General features: G+C 46.9%; 2 protein-coding genes across 3 annotated transcripts in view; one reads left to right on the forward strand and one right to left on the reverse strand.

The window, feature by feature from the left end:
* Nucleotides 1–17,361, reverse strand: part of WDFY4 (WDFY family member 4) — a 279,998-nt gene that overhangs the window by 58,324 nt on the left and 204,313 nt on the right. For both annotated transcript variants that reach the window (XM_075072902.1, XM_075072901.1), the window contains exons 44-47: nucleotides 15,394–15,542; nucleotides 12,848–12,968; nucleotides 10,888–10,973; nucleotides 9,719–9,781 (exon numbers count right to left, since the gene is read on the reverse strand). In XM_075072902.1, the coding sequence (XP_074929003.1) occupies nucleotides 9,719–9,781; nucleotides 10,888–10,973; nucleotides 12,848–12,968; nucleotides 15,394–15,542 (419 nt within the window). The remainder of the gene's footprint in view (nucleotides 1–9,718; nucleotides 9,782–10,887; nucleotides 10,974–12,847; nucleotides 12,969–15,393; nucleotides 15,543–17,361) is intronic.
* Nucleotides 618–7,680, forward strand: LRRC18 (leucine rich repeat containing 18). Its single transcript, XM_032787026.2, has 2 exons — nucleotides 618–838; nucleotides 6,590–7,680. The coding sequence occupies exon 2, from the start codon at nucleotides 6,690–6,692 to the stop codon at nucleotides 7,458–7,460; it is 771 nt and encodes a 256-aa protein (XP_032642917.1). The 5' UTR covers nucleotides 618–838; nucleotides 6,590–6,689; the 3' UTR covers nucleotides 7,461–7,680.

Genomic DNA, 17,361 nt, shown 5'->3' on the forward strand with positions numbered 1-17,361 from the left:
ACTCCGTTCCCAGGGGATCAGAGGCAGCTGCATACAGACAGCAGTTCATACCAACTGCTGCAGCATTGGGGTTACTTTGTGGTAATTCTCTGTGCCATGTCCACTCCCTGCTGTGTCTACTTGCCTAGCTGGGTTGCCGTGGATCAACATAGCGGATGATATTATAAGTGTTGTAAGATCAGAACTACACATTGCAAACAACTCCCACCTGCACTACAGCAGAGTCTGAGGAAATGGCCAAATAACTGAAATCCACAGCTAATACACCCAGCTAACAAACAGTTCAATTCCCTTCTCCTTTCCTAACCCAGTTGCAATGGTCTCCCTCTCTGCATAAATCCAAATCTGGCATTTCCAGGACCTGCATGCTGCTGAGTACTTTCCGGCTCTCGTCTGAACCTGCATGTTGGAACAAAACATTATGCTAATGATCTCCAAGGACCTGGGATTCCGGTTGCTTAGGAACAAAAGTTTCACAGGCTGTGGAAGGAGAGTTGAATAGGGTGACACTGTAGTTGGGTAAGTCCTTAGAGCACTTCCCCTCCACCCCCAACACAGACACACACACAATGATTTCTTGAAAGGTTGCCGTTTAAAAAAAAAAGAAGTCGGACTTTAGAATTTGCAGGCCTGTGGAAGGCAAATCTGCCCAGGCTTCCCCTGCACACTGGGGTTTTATTTACAAACCCGAGAGAAGGACTAATTCACTATTCAGAGAAGACTACACAGAAGACACCTGCACACTGACAGAGCATGGAAGCTCGTTCTGCTGCACAGACAAAGCAGGCAGCTTGTGATGTGTACGCATCTGGCGTAGATGCTTCCTAGGTGCCAGCCGGTAAGATCTCATACAGCTCTATACAGCACCGTTACAATTCCAGAGACTTGTTTAGAGGACATATTCTTTACTTTTTTCTGAGGGGGGGGGCGGTTTCAGTGTTTGTGCGCAGGTTAACAGGGTTGTTCTGAAGCAGCGTGGAAAATGAAGGGAATTTAAAGGGAGCTGCAGTTCCTGCTTGCTAACAGGATCCATTTAATCTAAGCCAGTCCCTGTCAGCAGAAACCGTGTTTAAGAGAGTCAGTGAATTAATCTCTCCTTCATATTAAGTTGTAGCTGACAACAAGAAACAGTAAGCAGAAAAATGAATCCTACTATGATTTGCAGTACCTGCCAGCTAGTGCGCGAAGGGTACAATGAAAAACACAAACGGCATCTGGTTTGGCTTTTGATCATGTATCAATCTCAGGTCAGTCTATAGGCCCAGTCACTGTAGTGTCTAGGCACAAAGCAAACAAAAGGTAGCTTTGAGCCACCAGATTTCTAGAGAATGGGTAGCTCAGTAGCTGATCTCTTGTATTTGGCAAGTCTAAGTTACAACACACAAAAGGGAAAGATTTATCCATGGGCTCCGTACCTGTATGGCTATTATTTACGAAGCACCAGCCACATGATCCAGTTATGGGTATGTAGCCTGCCCCAAGGAGATGAACTTAAATCAGCACAGGAAGGGGGATGGGAAGAGACCGAAGAAGATGGAAAGAAAGGAGTCCTTAAAGGCCTTGAAAGATACATACAGCTGAGTGAGCCTAAGCAAGGTCAAGTGGTAGCTAAGGTCAAAGGCGGTGCAGAGGGGCAGGGAGCAGAAATGCACCCCACGGGATTTGTGGGAGATGAAGGAGTCTTGGTGTAGAGGGGGAGTCACTGCCGCAGCCAGAGAAAGAGCATTTATTGAGCAAGCTCCAGAGACCAAGCCAGCACTGGGCTCAGGGAGCCTGATGCGGGAGGAGACTCTTAAGTGGGGAGACCTCTACGAAGTACTCTGTGGGAGGTGACTGAGCAGAAGAGCTGATTCCCCCAAGCGCTTTGTTGAGAAAGGGGAGACTGGGGATGGGGCAGCACAGACAGCATCAGGACCAAGGGAGAATCTGCATTCTCCTGGTGGCTAGGGACGGTTCAGCTCCCACTCACCCATCAGAGGGGTCTAAGCAGCTATGTCATATACCTGGCGCTGCACAGGTAAGCAGGGTCTGGGAAGGAACAAGGAGTCCCCACCCATTACACACCCTGCATCATAGTCCCAATGCTTCAGGGAGCATAAGGTCTTTTCCCTTCCTGCACCACTCCAAAGGAGGCAGGGCCAAGATTCTAACCTAAACACATACCTTATGCATCAGGTGCATCCTGTGCATCAGTGTTCTGCATGCAACAACAGGGAGATGGGTTTGACAACACAGACGCACAACCACCCTAGGCAGTGCAGCTCCACACCATCTGCCACTCAGCCCTGTGCCTTAAAGGCCCAATCTAGCCAGGGAGTATGGATAAAAGGGGTTTTACGGTCAGGAGCTTCATTGGCAAGTCAGCACCTCCAGCAGTGCTGCCTAGGCCCAGGTTCCACATTAACTCAGAGGGAGAACACAAAGGATGATCAAAGAAAGAAAGTTTGCTAAAAGAAAGTTCCGTCGTATTCTCAATTCTTTGTTCAGGTGGCAGGGCATGAGTCTCCAGCCCAAACTCTCCAGCTCCTCCCCGGGAGTGTAATTGTGATATCGAATATTTATAATTAACAGCCACCACAGGCTGTCCCCTGCCATTCTTGAATTTTTAATGTCAATAGCTAAGGAGTTGGAGCCCTTTTATTCAGCTCGAACCAGACCCAGACGTGGCTAAACAAGCTCCCATTATCTCCAACCGCAGACCTGTGAAAGGCTGCTAATTAGTTTACCACGGAGGGAGAGGAAAGCTTTCCATCCCATTTGGGCTGCCTCCTCACCCCAGAACTTCAGAAGAGCTCTAATGCTCAGCCTTGTTGGCAGGCTTGGAAATCACAGTTGTTGTAAGTATGAAACCCAGCCATTACGTTACTACACAGGAAACATCTGTCACAGATTCCAGATGCTCTCTGGAGCTAGATCCTGTGGTGGGGATGCACGCAGGGGGAGGAGGGGGCATATCGCTTTTTGATTAAAGCAATGATGGGCCATATTTTTTAAGATGCCTAAAGATGCAGATAGACACCTAAATACCTTTACAAATCTGAACCCAAGTACTACCCACGTTAACTTAGTTCGTGTTTTTGTCCCCCTCCGAATCACATAACGCGGTTCATGAGTCAGTTGCTGCCTTCCAGCGAATGCAACTGGTTCTTTAGCTTGAGCAAGAGAGGCTTATGCATCCAGCTGCCAAAGGTCAAAAATTCAGTCCCTACAAATGACCCTGCAAAAGGCATCGATGCACAGGCACCCAGAAGATTTAAACTGGATTCATTATTCAAGTAACAGCCACAGCCACCTTGCTGTCCGCACTCTGGTTCCCTCTACTGTTCCCAAATATGGATAGCACCCACTAACTCCTGCTGTAGTCAACCAGCATTAATGACAAGGGGCGGGGATACAGAGATCCTCTTTGTCTGGGTGGGACTGGAACCGGAGGACAAGAGAACACTAGCATAGAACTCTGCAGCAGAGTCCACAGGCTGTGCCTAAAGGGGGGTTGCTAGCTGCATCTTTCATTGCAGTCTAAGGTGGGCCCTGCCACACACAGCTCCTTGCTGCGCTGATTGAACCTGTCTTGTGCCAGCAGGTGGCTCGGAGATCTCTCATGTGGCTGGCACTGCTCCCGCTGCACAGTCAGGAGGGGATTTTGCCCTAATTTCTTACAGGAATCGGGTTTGGCTGTTAAAATCTCTTATTGTCAGGAACAGCGTTCAGGCTGAATTAGTCTGGGGGCCAGACACTGCTCGTAGCAATCCCTATGTAACACCACAGACGTCAGCAAACAGCTGTCACTGAGGGCAGCATCAGCCTCTCTCCATCCTCTCTTTTGGGCACCGTCCAGCTACTTTCGTGATGGTGCAACAGAGAGATGCCTCCAGAGCAGCTCCACAAAACTCTCCTCTGCTCAGACAGCCAGGCAGGCAGTTTCCTAGCATGAGGGGGCAGCAATACAGTAAGGACACAGGCCTGTCTTATTGGAAATCAAAATGGGAATAGAAGCCCAGCCCTAGAGGGGCAGGTTTGTCCTTGGCTGACTTGCTAATACCCTATTGCACAGCCATAGTGAGGGCTTTGCCATGGGGGTTGGGGAAGGATACCAGAGAGACAGCACTGACATGCTACACAGGATCTTGGGTGACCCCTTCTCCACAGCCCCTAAGGATCAGCTGGGTTGGGAAGCCACACTGCCTGCCTTCTCTGGAGGCCCTGAAAGCCCTCACCCTTGAGGGGATAATTTGAGGGAAACTTGAAAGGTCAACTTGAAAGTCCCCCTCCTAGAGCATCCAGGGTCCAGGTACCCCCCCTCCTAACCTCTCCCCAGGACAGTGCAGCTTGGGCCCAGAGCTTGGACTCAGCGGTGTTATGAGTAACACAGGGAAGGATGAGGTCAAAATTCATCTCCTACAGTCAGTGGAGTGTCACTAGGGATGAACATGGCTCACTGTGGTTATCCTGACATCATCCCTTGCTCTTCTTGGAGATTAACTCCACTCCCTCTCTCCTGGGCTAACACCAATACATACACTTTGATTGCTGGGATATGGGAGACCAGAGTTTAAGTACCTGCCCTGCCATTGACTTCCTGTGTGACCTTGGGCAAGTCCCCTAGTCTGTCTGGGCCTCAGTTCCCCATCTGTACAATGGAGATAACATCCCTGCCTTACCTCATAGGGGTGGGTAAAGATCAATGCAGTAAAGACTACCAGGGTAGAGAAGCATAATAGATGGATAGAGTGATGGGTGTGTGTATGGGGTTAGACTGATAAAGGCACTGAAATCTATCTAATACTATTAAAAATAAAAGTGGTCAAAAGATGCATTCAGCTCTCAGCAAGATTGAAACCCGGTGCTGTTTCCCAAACTTCCTGAAGAGACTGTCTCACTTCTGAAGGGCTGGCAGGGCGCGGGTGACTGACACAGATACCCTGCCTTTGCATTGTTTTGGGCTATGGCATATAATTGAAAGGAGCCGATATGTCTTATCTCCAGTCTGAGCTCCCTTTTGATGTACTTGCACATGATTAATGAGTAGCCAAAAAGCCTGAAGGGTTTGTAATGAAGCCTTTCTAATGGAGAAGTGTATTGTAGACAAATCCATATTGCTTCCCAAACAATCATTCATCAAAGCCGTGATTTGACTCTTTACAATTAGATGCAGGAGCACTCGGATCAGCTGGAGATTAGCCAGCTGTAACCTGTGCTCCTCTCAGCTCCCCAGCAGCTATTGTCACTGTCGCTCCTTGCCAGTGAATTCTCCTATTTCTTTTACTGCTGATGTGTATTGTTAGTTACCTTTGATGACCTCATCTACTAATGACATCCATGCGATTGCAGTATATTATTAGCCACCTAGGCCTCCATTCAGCAAAGCCCTGTCCTTCATTATGGGCTGATTTTCAGAAGTGCTCCACAATTGGAGGTAGATGGATGTTCTGCCTTAGAGGTTTATACCGCCAACCGTCACTATAGTATCTGGGTGGAGAGGTCTTTGGAAAATCTGCCCACCGGTGTCACAATAGGTAGAGTCAAAGGTTTCCATTGACTCCAATGGGTATTGGATCAGGCCTTATAAGGGTTTTATAGCCTTTTCTGTTGCCCTTCTGTAGCATCTCCTCTCAGCTGATCTCAAAGCATTTTGAACTTCTAGGACACTCTTTCCTGTGCTCCTAGGGGTACGCTCTACCTACAGCGTCCCTGCTGGTCAGTGGCATCTCTCTGCATACAGGAAGGGCAGCTGTGGGTGCTGTTTAGGGAACACAGGCATTCTTTTCTTTAAAAGTCTCTTTTATGGTCCCAAGGTAACAATTTCATTGTAAAGCTTTAGATCAAATTGTGTCTAGACGCACATTGGCTGTAGCACTGTTAAAGTCAATGGAAACGGGAAGGTGTACAAAATAGCGCCGGATTTAGCTCTGTTATTATGTTTACTTTGACGATGACTCAAGGCCCCAGTTCAGCAAAGCTCTTATGCATGTGCCTAAAGTACATAAGTGCTTTTCTGAACGGGGGCCTAGGGCCCAATCCTGTCCCTCTGCCCAGCCTTTGTAACCAGGCTGCATCGAGGGAAGAGGGCACTGCTACACACTTGCTGTCTAAGGAGTATGGCCAATTGGTCTCCAAAGCGTCTGATCTAATTAATACCTTTTTGGGCGATGGGTTTTTGAGAGGTGAACAAGTGCCCCCTGGGGGCTGGACTGAGACCCACCACTTATTTCACACAGGCCACCAAAGAGCTAATGGATTTTTATCCCCATCAGCATTTTTATCCCCTATCAGCACAGGCTGGATCATTTTTATGATCCATATTAATCATTTTTATCCCCTATCAGCACAGGCTGGACTGAAACCAGCACCCTAGTGGTGAAAGGCTCCAGAGTCCCCATACTCCATCACTAAAACCCTGGGACACCACAGACCAGTGGTTCAAAACCTCCTCTGCACTGGGTCATGACCCTGACACATATGTATGACACTCCTGGGAATCATGCCCTCTAGGTGGAGAACTCATGCCCCTAAGGGAAATGTTGTGACTTTAAAGAGTCCAGTGGTTATGTGTTAACTTTTAACAAGGTCACTTTTTATTCTGAACCAGGGTTTAACAGCAAGCAGCCTCAGAAGATTTCACTTGGGCCCCTCCATCTGAATACTCCTTCCTGACATAATCTGACCCACTTCTCTTCCCCAGCGGAAAAATGGCCAAAGGGAAAGCAAAAGGCCCCAAAGGGAAAAAGGTCACCTTGAAAGTTGCCAAAAACTCCATCAAGATCACGTTTGATGGGAAACGCCGCCTTGACCTGAGCAAGATGGGCATCACCACCTTCCCCAAGTGCATCCTCAAGCTGGCTGATGTGGATGAGCTGGATCTGAGCAGGAACATGATCAAGAAAATCCCAGACTTCATCGAGAAGTTCCAAAACCTGCGCTGGCTGGACTTGCACAGCAACCAGATCGAGAAGCTGCCGGAGACGATCGGCATGCTCCAGAACCTCTTCTATCTCAACATCTGCAACAACAAACTGACCGCCAAGAACCTGCCAGTGGAGCTGAGCCAGCTGAAGAACCTGCGCACCCTTAACCTGGGCTTGAACCAGATCGACAATCTCCCCACCACCCTTGGGGCCCTGAAGGAGCTCCAGGAAGTGGGCCTCTTTGACAACTACCTGACAACCATACCCAACAGTGTGGCAAAGCTCCCCAAGCTCAAGAAGATGAATGTGAAGAGGAACCCCTTCCCCCAACCAACAGAGGAGGAACTGTTAATTGACACCATCAAGCGCATCGAAGCCCTGTACTTGGTGGATGAGAAAGACCTGTGTGGCCCCTGTCTGAAGAGGTGCCAGGAGGAGAGGGACAAGCTGAACAAGCTGAAGAATGCGGTGCCCACCTCTCTGAGGAAGCCAAACTTTTCTTCCCTCATGACGCCCAACTCCACGGCAAAGGATAACCAAGCGGAGTGGCGGTGAAGGTGGCAGTGTCACAGAGTCTGTCCATCCAACTCTCACAGCATCCAGCCCAAACCAATAAACAGCTTTTCCCCTCACCGCAGTTTTTTTCATTTAAGGGTTTGCTCAGTGTTAGGTGGAGAGGATCTGCTGTTTCTCCGAAACCAGTGAATGGGCCCCAAAGCAATAGAAGTGCAGAAAAATAAAGGTGAAAGAGCATGCTTGGTTCCTGACTTTTATTTACCAGGAGACACCATGGGCCAGATCCTGACTCCTGTCCCACCTGCTTTGAGCTGCTCCAGCAGAATGAAGCAGGAACCAGCTGCCTGGGGATTTCGGCAGCGTAATTAAACCTCCAAGTGGCATAGGGCTCCTGTAACCCTTCTTCCTCCACCAATCAGGGCCAAGAAACTGCTTCATCAAGCCTATCAGCAACTGCCCTCAGTCCCCTGAAGGGCTGTGACCAGTTAGCATGACTTGGAAAACCCTAGGCCAGACAGGCATAAAGGTTGCTCAAAATTTTCTTTATGGCCCTGAGCTGTACTGGGCAGAAGGACTGGTCTCCAGGATCTGGCCCAGTATCTACCAGTTTTGTACAAGATCATTGTGTATGGAGAAAGCATTTCCAGGTAGGAGGATGTTCTCTCTTATCCTTCACTCAAGCATGTGGAGTCTGGTGTTTGTCAGCTCACATTACAGCGTGGCCCAGAGAGAGCTGTGCCAAGCTTCTATCCCCATTCCTCAGAGGGGACAATGTAGAAGAGGTCCTCTCCCCTCAAGGGGATAACATTCCAGGCAGATCCTCATGGGGACTAAAAACCCTTTGTGCTCAACTGTGCTTCCAAGATTCAGAACAGGCAGAGTTAGGCTCCTTAAACCTCAGCAAGGATAAGGCCTAACACAAGTCATACCTCTCTCACCTACCCGTGAGCCCAACTCCAGTCCAAAGGTCATGAAGACATGATCTGGGAGGGCTCGGAAAATTACTGATTGATGAGTGTTAGGTAAACATAGAATAAATCTATCCTTAGGGCACCAGCCCTTGGGCTGTTTCATTCTGTCTAGAGATATCAGTCGCCCAGTACAGAGTGGAACGTGCTGCTCCATACTGACTCTAGGATCTTCTTTGGGTTTCTCAGAGACCCACATTAGTCCCAACAGGGCTCAGCCTGGGCTGGGACTGGTGGTACTTGTCTTAAGCTGCCTTCTCGCTCTGGAGTGTCAGCTTTCAAGTCCAAAAAAGTAACTCTGTAACTGTAAATCTAAAACCAGTGATCCGAGAGTAACCAACGGAGACACCTATGTGAGCCTGACAAGGATGAGGGGCAACTGCTCAGAAAGGTGCAACCTCTCTCATCTCAATGGGCTGCTGATGCTCGTGCCCCTTAGTGATCATTTATGTCTCAACACTATTAACTATTTGGGATCCCCCCACACAACTTAAAAGTTGTTCTCATGGCTCTGTACTGGTTTCTGGTTCTCTTTCAGGAATAGCTTTAGCCATTTGCCATAGTGTACAAAGCTCTGCATGGTCTGGGGCCCAGTGACCTACATTAGAACCTGGGAAGAGGGCAAGCAGGAATTAATGGAAGTGGTTCTTCCTGGGAGATTTCCAGCCCAAGCAATCTGGTGGGTTAAGAGAATCGTCCAACTTTTGAGTGTTTATCCGAATCAAAAGGATCTGTCAACCCATGGGAGGGTCACCATGAAGATGCCAATTAGGAGCCTAAGGAAGTATTCCTTGGGCATCCAGCTCAAGAGAAGTTCTGGGTACGCAGGTATTCAGGATCAGCACAGAATACTCGCCCAGCCACATCACTCTGTGCTTGGAAATAAATCCACTTGGCAAGGGGCAGCACATTGGGATTTCTATTGTGAAGCTGTTATAGTAGGTTCTGCAGCATCACTGTGCACTAGGCACATCTGTCACTGTCTGCTCTAACTGCCCACTAAAGATGCCATTATGCAGCAGCATTATGGATTAGCTCTCTAACCTCACGTCATAGACTGTCTGTTCCCTATTCTTCCCCACACTAACCATCTACATAAGAGTTTACCAATAAAGTCATATTAAGAAGATAATCATTATTAATTAACTATGGATAACAGCTACTTAATGCATCCCTCATGCCTTTGTAATGAAGATATTTTACAGTCAAATGCTTTGGGGAGATTTTGGGATGCCTATGAATACTCAAAATAGGCTTTAAAGGGAACAAAAAATGTCAATTTATTGCAGACAACTATCAGAATGATTGGGAATGATTCCGGCTTATTACCTTATATTCAAGGACTCTTCAGTTATTCCTTTTGCCTTCAAAACAGGTTGCAATGAACAAAATCTAAACAGAGAGGAGAAAATAAATCAACATGGTCTTTAAAAGGGTTATTACCTGTAATAATCACTGAGGTTTAATCCCAAATGATGCCAAAGCACTTTACAAACTGAGACTCCTTACATTCAGGACAGCACTTCAAGTCAGTGGGACATCTGCTATGTTTAAAGTTAAGTAGGCGTTTACATGCTGTCCTGGATAGGGATGGTCTTCAGCTTAAGTGCTTCCTGAATCGGCGCCTTGAACTGATATTCAGTCAACAAAGATAAGAAGCACTTCATCCATCACTAAAATGCAGCTGCTTCTGGGGTAGACTCTGGCTGCCGGTTAATTGCCAATGCCTATACTATGCAGCATTTTAGGGCAGGTTTCCCTATCTAACTGAAACAGCAAGGTGAATTGAAATAGGAAGAATGGTTCAGAACCTGCAGTTGTTATTTAGGCAAAGTTCCACTGGGCCTACGCATCGATTTTAAGGCCAGAAGGGATCATTACGATCCGCTAGATTAAATGATCATAATGATCAATCTAGGCCACAGAATTTCACCTGGGAATTTCTGCATCATGAGTGTTCTGCCTTGGTAAGGACAGCCAAATTATACCCAATATTATTACCAGAGTTGCAGTTTTGCCAGGCCATCGTGGTTAAATTAAAGTGGCTGATAGAAAGCAATGTGCAAATCATCCACTTTATACTCTAACGCCAGCAAAGGAAAACGACACCAGGACAAGGCAGCTATAAAAGAAAAGCCTTCTCTCCTAGACAAAAGCGCCACTGTTTAAAAAGTCATGTCAGCTCTATTTATGCCAAAGATTTAAAGTAAAGGCCAGAGAACCAAACACATCTTATGTACCTAATACTAAAAAATCATAAGCAATGCTCCAAAAAAATTACAGCTTAGCAAGGGGAAAATGACATTGGCCAGGAGAAATTATGTTTTTCATGCTTAAGTGGAAACATCCAAAGACCCAGGAGCTACAATTTTAGAGTGAACCCTTAGGGTCGCTGTTTGGGAGACACATGTGAATGAAGGGGAATGGTGCCGCAAGCGTAAAACAATACCAGCTGCTATGACCTTGGTGCTAATATGCCAGACTGAAGCAGTAATTACCTCTTAAACGCTTTATTCCTGTCGCTGTCGTGGAAGACGAGAAACTTGGAATAGCCGTTTTTGAAGAATATTTCCAAGGCGATCTCCTGTAAGGATAAACCATTTGTACCGTGGAGACCTCTGGAGCAAGGGGTGAGCATAGCAGAGAGAAACGTATTGTTTGCCCAATTTTACAGGGTTTTCAGCACTAAGAGCCAGACTTTGTAATGAGCTCTGTGCGGGTGGGATCACAAGGGGTGACTTTCACAATATAACCAGCCTATGAGGGGTGACTTTCACAATATAGGCAGCCCAATATGCAAGATCCAACAGGCTGGAGAAAGTTCAAGAAGCAAACGCAAACTCCAAACCTTTGGCCCATCAACTAGTTAAAACAGCTCTTTTACCAAGAAAGTTCACCCCTTCCTAAACTCTGAATCAAGCTCAAAGGAAAACCTATGAGACATCTCCTCTAAATTGGGTGGGCTTTATGCTATTATTTAGTGAATCTTTTAGTGACTAAAGTTCCTGTCTCCCTCGCCCCCATGATATTGACAATTTGCTTATAAACCTATTATTTATGCTGGGCCAAATCAATTTATTTTTTCCAATGGCTCTAATAAAAGCATTAATACTATTTATTATCTCCACTGCAATAGCACCTACAAGTCCACTGTGTGAGGTGCTGCACAGACTCAGAACAGACAGCCTCTGCCCCCAAGTGCTTACAATCTAAGTATAAGACAAGAGGCAATAGGAAAGCAGTGATCGCAACAAACAACTCACAAATGCTCTATGGGAAGTTAAGGGTCTGATTCTCAAAGGACTTCTGGTGGGATTCTCATTGCAAGATCAAGGCTAAAACAGACTGAACTGAACGGGCAACCTTGATGAATTTCTACTAAAGGCAAAGGAGTTACAGCCATAATGACTGGAGCCAGTGATTTTTTTTTTTTGGCTGAGTAGTAAATTTAAGAAAAAATGCATGGGGGGGGGGCACTAAGAGTATTCCTACATTCGGGTTGAATCTGGCTAGAAGTTTTGTCTGAAAAAAAAATTAAATGATTTAAAAATAAAACATTTTGACATTCCAAAACAGAATGCAGTTCTGTTGAGAAATGTAGCTAATTAAAAGAAATAGGTGAAAAACATTTGAAAAACAGCCTGAAAGGAAATGAAAAGTGGGGGGAAAAATCATTTTTGGGTCACACAAAATGATTAGTTCTACTCTAATTATTTTTTCATTTTGACCATAAAATAAAATCCCGAAAAGATTCTGTTTCAGTTCGAACCAAACCAATTTTTTTTTCATATTTTTTGAGTCGCTCTCCAAATGGAAAAATCCATTATTCACTCAGCTCTAGTAGAGGTTCAGGTTCACTAGCTGAAAAGTTATCCCACAAGAGTAGGATAACAGAGCTCTGTGTTTTCCTTCTTTGGGTGTGTATGGGAGCTGAGCACTATTGAAAATGGGTCCACTTGTTTAGAAGCTTAAATCAGGATTTAGTGGACTGATTTGAGGCACCTATTTTTGAAAATCTTGGCCTCAATTATAAGGGACACATCTCCATAGCAATTCTTCCCTGGTAATACTGATTCAGTTCCTGAGAAGTCATACAGTGGAATAACAGGGCTAATGCTTTGGCGAGCAGGGACAGAAGTTTCCAACATCCACGGCTAGCAAAGCACAGATGGGGACAAGAGCAGTACTGTGGGAGTGGAGAAAGTCCAATCCTTAGGCGTTATAATGCAAATAGTTCCTGGCAGAGGCAGTGGGGGGGGGCATGGGGGTCATGCGCCTCTCCCCCCCCCCAAGATATGCTGTTTGGCTTGTACTGAGCACGCTCAGTAACACTGCTGAAGCCAGCTGCCTTCACTCTGCCCTCACTATTGGCAGGTAGGGGTCATTTCTGGTTCCTGGTCATATTTTACCACTTTTCTTGCAGCTGTTTTCCAAACAACATGGCGTATTGACACCTACCTGTAGAAGAAAGCGCATCAGATGTATCTCTTTAATGTCACTGTACGCATAACGGGAACATGCTTGATCTCCCATGCCCTGCTCTTTGTGGCATAAGCTGAAAATAAATGGATCGGTGATGCTGAAAGAGGTAAAAACAGAAGTGTGTTTGAGATGGACAAGAACAAGCAAGGCCTTTGCAACAAACATGCTGGATTTGAGGAAAGCCTCGGGCATAATCCTATACACAGCCACCACCACGTAGTCTTGGAATACCCTCCATTAATGCACAAATGGCTTTATGTACGTTTCTACAGAGCCTGGTATCCTAAAAGGTCTGTGATGTCAGCCAGAGCATGGAAGGTTTCAAACACCCTGAAGTCAATTTCATACTGGATCCTGAAACAAAGAGGGAGCTAGTGCAGCGTGAAGGTCCGTTTGGTGTGATCATGGTTTTTAGGACATGCAGGTGGACAGCAGCAGCATTCTGTACATGCTGTCTGAAAAGCAGTGACACAAAAAAAGTCCACAGAGAAAGGATTTGCAGTAGTCGAGGTGGGAGGAGATGGAGGTCTGGATGAAATAGAGCCATGGCCAGGGGATGTTGCTGATCACAAAGGGCTGCACTGTGATATCTTTACCCCGTTTGGTAGTACCTTACTTCTCAGATAGTCCCATTGACTTGAAAGGGTCTTCACATATTACTCAGTGTGAGGAGAGGTATAATAATTGGGTCCAAAATGATCACATCCTTTAAAAGAAATCCAGTGAAAGCATGAGAGTGTTTTCCCAGAAGCCAATCTGGTCACTATTTGATTCACCCAATCATACAGAGTCACTAACATTTGATCCAGTAGGAAGTGGATGTAAAGCAGTGACCATCGATGCATGGTCAATGAGTAAAAACAACGAGTCACTCACTTTCCAGTGGACTCTGAGCACAAACACCCTCATGTGCATCCACGGAGCATAAGCAGAAAGCCAGCCTACAAACCCACTTTCAATATTGATCATTTTCAATAAAAAAGAATCATAAAAATGGGGTCAGTGTGCCAAGTATTAATTAAGATCCCTTCAGCCTTGGAGAAAGAAATAGGAACTTATCAACCAATAAAGCAAAAGACTCTTCTAAAGCATGTTCCGTATGAATAAAAGATGGAAGAGATGAAAAAGGAAATACCAACAACACTTAATGACACCAGAAAAAGAGAATAATTTCCATCTGTAATGGGGCTGTGTCTTCCTATCTCTCTCTATATGCTTAGCACATTTCGGGTGGTGCTGTAATATAAATAATAGCCATATCCAGTATAACAACTCTAATTGCTAAGTACTCCTCACTCTAAACGATGTTTGGAAAATGCTTGTTACTGAAAAGCAGGTAAAGGTCAATACAGCTGAAGGTGGAAGTCCCTTTCAGCTCAGTCTGTGATATTCTTACTCACACTGAGCAGTAAGTACCTTATTGTCAAGTAGTGCCATCTATTGCGGTGATACTACTCATGGCACAGGTAAGGCCTATTCAACAGGAGTAAGGATATTGCAATCCAGCCCCATGTAATCCAGGTAACTGAGGCACTATCCTTGGCTTTATGTCCCGTTGAGGCATCTAAAATAAGTGAGGGTGTCTTTACATGCTGTCCCAAGGCTGGGGGCGGAGGCAGACACTGGAATGTGGTCCCTGAGCGGCTCCAACAGATCTCATCTGTGGCTGTTTGCATGACTCCAAGTCCTTCTTTTTAAGATTCTCTCGTTCCTGTCCATTTTTCCTTTCTCTGGATCCAGATGGGTTAGGGGGTTTATTCCTGAGTCAAGACCTTACTATACTGTATTACGTAGAGAGCCCTCTGCCTTTGTGGGCTAGGAGCACGGGAAGATACCATGCTATGGCTAGCTGCCAGCCTCTCTCAGAAGGGTCATAGCTGTGAGGCTGTGCAGGAAACCTCAGTCTGTATTGCAGCCCTGGCTCACACTCCTCTCCTTCTGCCACTTGGTCTCTCTGTCACAGGTCTGTCTCACCTTCAGACCATGGATGGAGGTGCTATTATTAAGAATGGCAGGAGGGATTTGGATGAAATCAGACCCCTCCACTCCCACACACACATATATAAACCTTTACTCAAAGCTCAAGCTGAACCTTCAGGCCTCACAAAAGTTTGGTTCATTTTTCTCACCCACTTCCATTTTTGCAGCTGCCTTTCTTCTTCTGGGTTCCAGCTGGGACCAGACATGAGAATGTGGGTACCCATGAGCCATTCCCGATGGGTCAAAAGCAGGAAGCAATGGTAGCATCCAGCTCCAGAAGCCCTGTCTCAGGCCAAGTTTGGAGCAGCATTCTGACTTTGGGGTGCTTCTCCACATGGACCAGAACCTCCAGCCCCTTTGGCCATTTGTCTCTCCCCTAATGATTAGAAGCACCATTGCAGCTGGAAGAAAAGCACAGTGGGCCACACTCGGTGCTCACGCACACCCTGTGCAGCTCTCTGAAGTCAAAGGGTTCCCAAAGGTCGAGTGCATCACTTCTGAGCTTAGCCAAGCGTGCCTGCAGGAAGGGAAGAATGACTCACCTGGACAAGCAGTGCTTGGTGCAATAAACCTCTTCAAACTGGGAGAGGACAAAGTGCTCACAGATGTAAAAGTGCTCTTTGCCAAGGAGAAGCACCCCTTCTGATGCCAGGTGCCCTTGCACAATCACCACGGAGTATCTAAATGTAACCTAACATGGAAGGAAGGAAGAGATGTAGCCAGAACTTGGTAATACACTTCACCTGTATTGTACGCTGCCTATCTAGTCACCAGTCAGGTCCCCAGGCTGTAGCATCTGAGCACCTTGCAAACGTTAATCTAGCCTCACAGCACCCCTATGAGGCAGGGAAATGTGACCCCCTACCAAGGCAAAGAGAGTTGAAATGACTTGCCTGCAGTCACCAGGGTCGGCTCCAGGCACCAGCTAAGGAAGCAGGTGCTTGCGGGGGCCAATACAAAGGGGAGGCACTCCATCTGGTATTGGGGCGTCTCGTCCGGGTTTTTGCAAGAATTCGGCGGCAGGTCCCTCAGTCCCCCTCTTTCTCTTTGAGCTGCCGCCGAAGTGCAGCCGCAGAGGAAGAGAGGGAGTGAAGGATCTGCCGCCGAACTGCTGCCAAAGAATGGAGCGGCACAGTTGAGCTGCCGCCAAAGTGCAGACGGTATTTTTTTTTCACCACTTGCAGAGGCAGAAAACCTGGAGCTGGCCCTGGCAGTCACACAGGCAAATCTCATGATTCTCTGAACTACAGGAGTCAAAGCCTTAGCCATGAGGTCATCCTTCCACTATGAACCAACTCAGCATTTACACCTGGGGGGAGGAGGGGGAAACACAAAGATGTGCTGGTGGAAGGCTTCAGAAAGGATAGTCTGAAGCCTGCAGTCTTCTTTTTATCCACTGAACAGATATGGCACAAGCTGCATCAATGCAAGCTTCTCCCAGTGTTCCTCACCCCTAACCTAGCAGATTCCTCTCTGGGAATCAGAAGGGAAGCAAGTCTGTCTGGCTCACTCATTCCTTGGTCTCCCTCCTGGAACTGTCAATCACCGGGGCAGGTAGTGTATGTTGTGGTGCTGGTTTCTATGGCCCGGATACAGGGCCGGCTCAGGCTTTTTTGCTGCCCCAAGCAGTGAAGGGGAAAAAAAAAAAAAAGCCGCAATAGGTGGCACTTCAGGGACAGCTCAACCACGCCACTTCATTCCTCAGTGGAAATTTGGTGGCGGGTCCTTCGGTCCAAGAGGGACTGAGGGACCCGCTGCCGAATTTCCACCGAAGATCCGGACGTGCTGCCCCTTCCCGTCGGCTGCCCCAAGCACCTACTTCATCCACTGATCCCTGGAGCCGGCCCTGCCTGGATAATTGCCCATTAGGAGCTGACTTGAGACGAATTCATTTCACTCAGGCCTCCCAGCACCAATCAGATGGTAATAAGTCATAGTCAGCACCAAGCTGTCATTTGGCCTGCCATGTGCCCAGAGCCCTGGCAGGAACACCGGACAAACCAAATAAGATTGCCAAACAACAACCTGGTGGGAAAAGCCTCCATGTCAAATGAATTCTTGTGGAGCACCTACAGGTCAATGAACCATGAGCAATGAGCCATGGCCAGAAAATGAGGTTCTGCATGTCCCCAGATTTGGGGCCAGCTGATTTCAGTGACCCCTGTCATGAACCTGACCAAGACCCACTGATGCAAAGGGTAGTTAGCCTTCTCTTTAGCTAACACCCAAACACACATCCATTCACACAGATGGGAACTCCACACAGAAAGCCCCCAGGAAACCGTTGATGTTATCGATCCTTTTTGTTTGTAAAAGGATCTTTATTCACATTACTCTGTAGAGAAAAACCAGACACTCCTGTTTGGATCCCAGTGAAACAGATAGCTCAACAAGCACTGCTGTGGGATTCCAGGGAACAATGAATGACCTGGGAAAGCAGTTGATATTCCAGATATTTATCCCAATATTATCCAAGCTATATGGCCAGCTGAGCCAGGATGGAAAGCCAG

The sequence above is a fragment of the Chelonoidis abingdonii genome, chromosome 16 (assembly GCF_003597395.2).
Source record: "Chelonoidis abingdonii isolate Lonesome George chromosome 16, CheloAbing_2.0, whole genome shotgun sequence".
Classification (NCBI taxonomy): Eukaryota; Metazoa; Chordata; order Testudines; family Testudinidae; genus Chelonoidis; species Chelonoidis abingdonii.

What these genes read in the sequence shown, in the direction of transcription:
- LRRC18 (XM_032787026.2), top strand. Translation starts at nt 6,690, where the DNA reads ATGGCCAAAGGGAAAGCAAAAGGCCCCAAAGGGAAAAAGGTCACCTTG.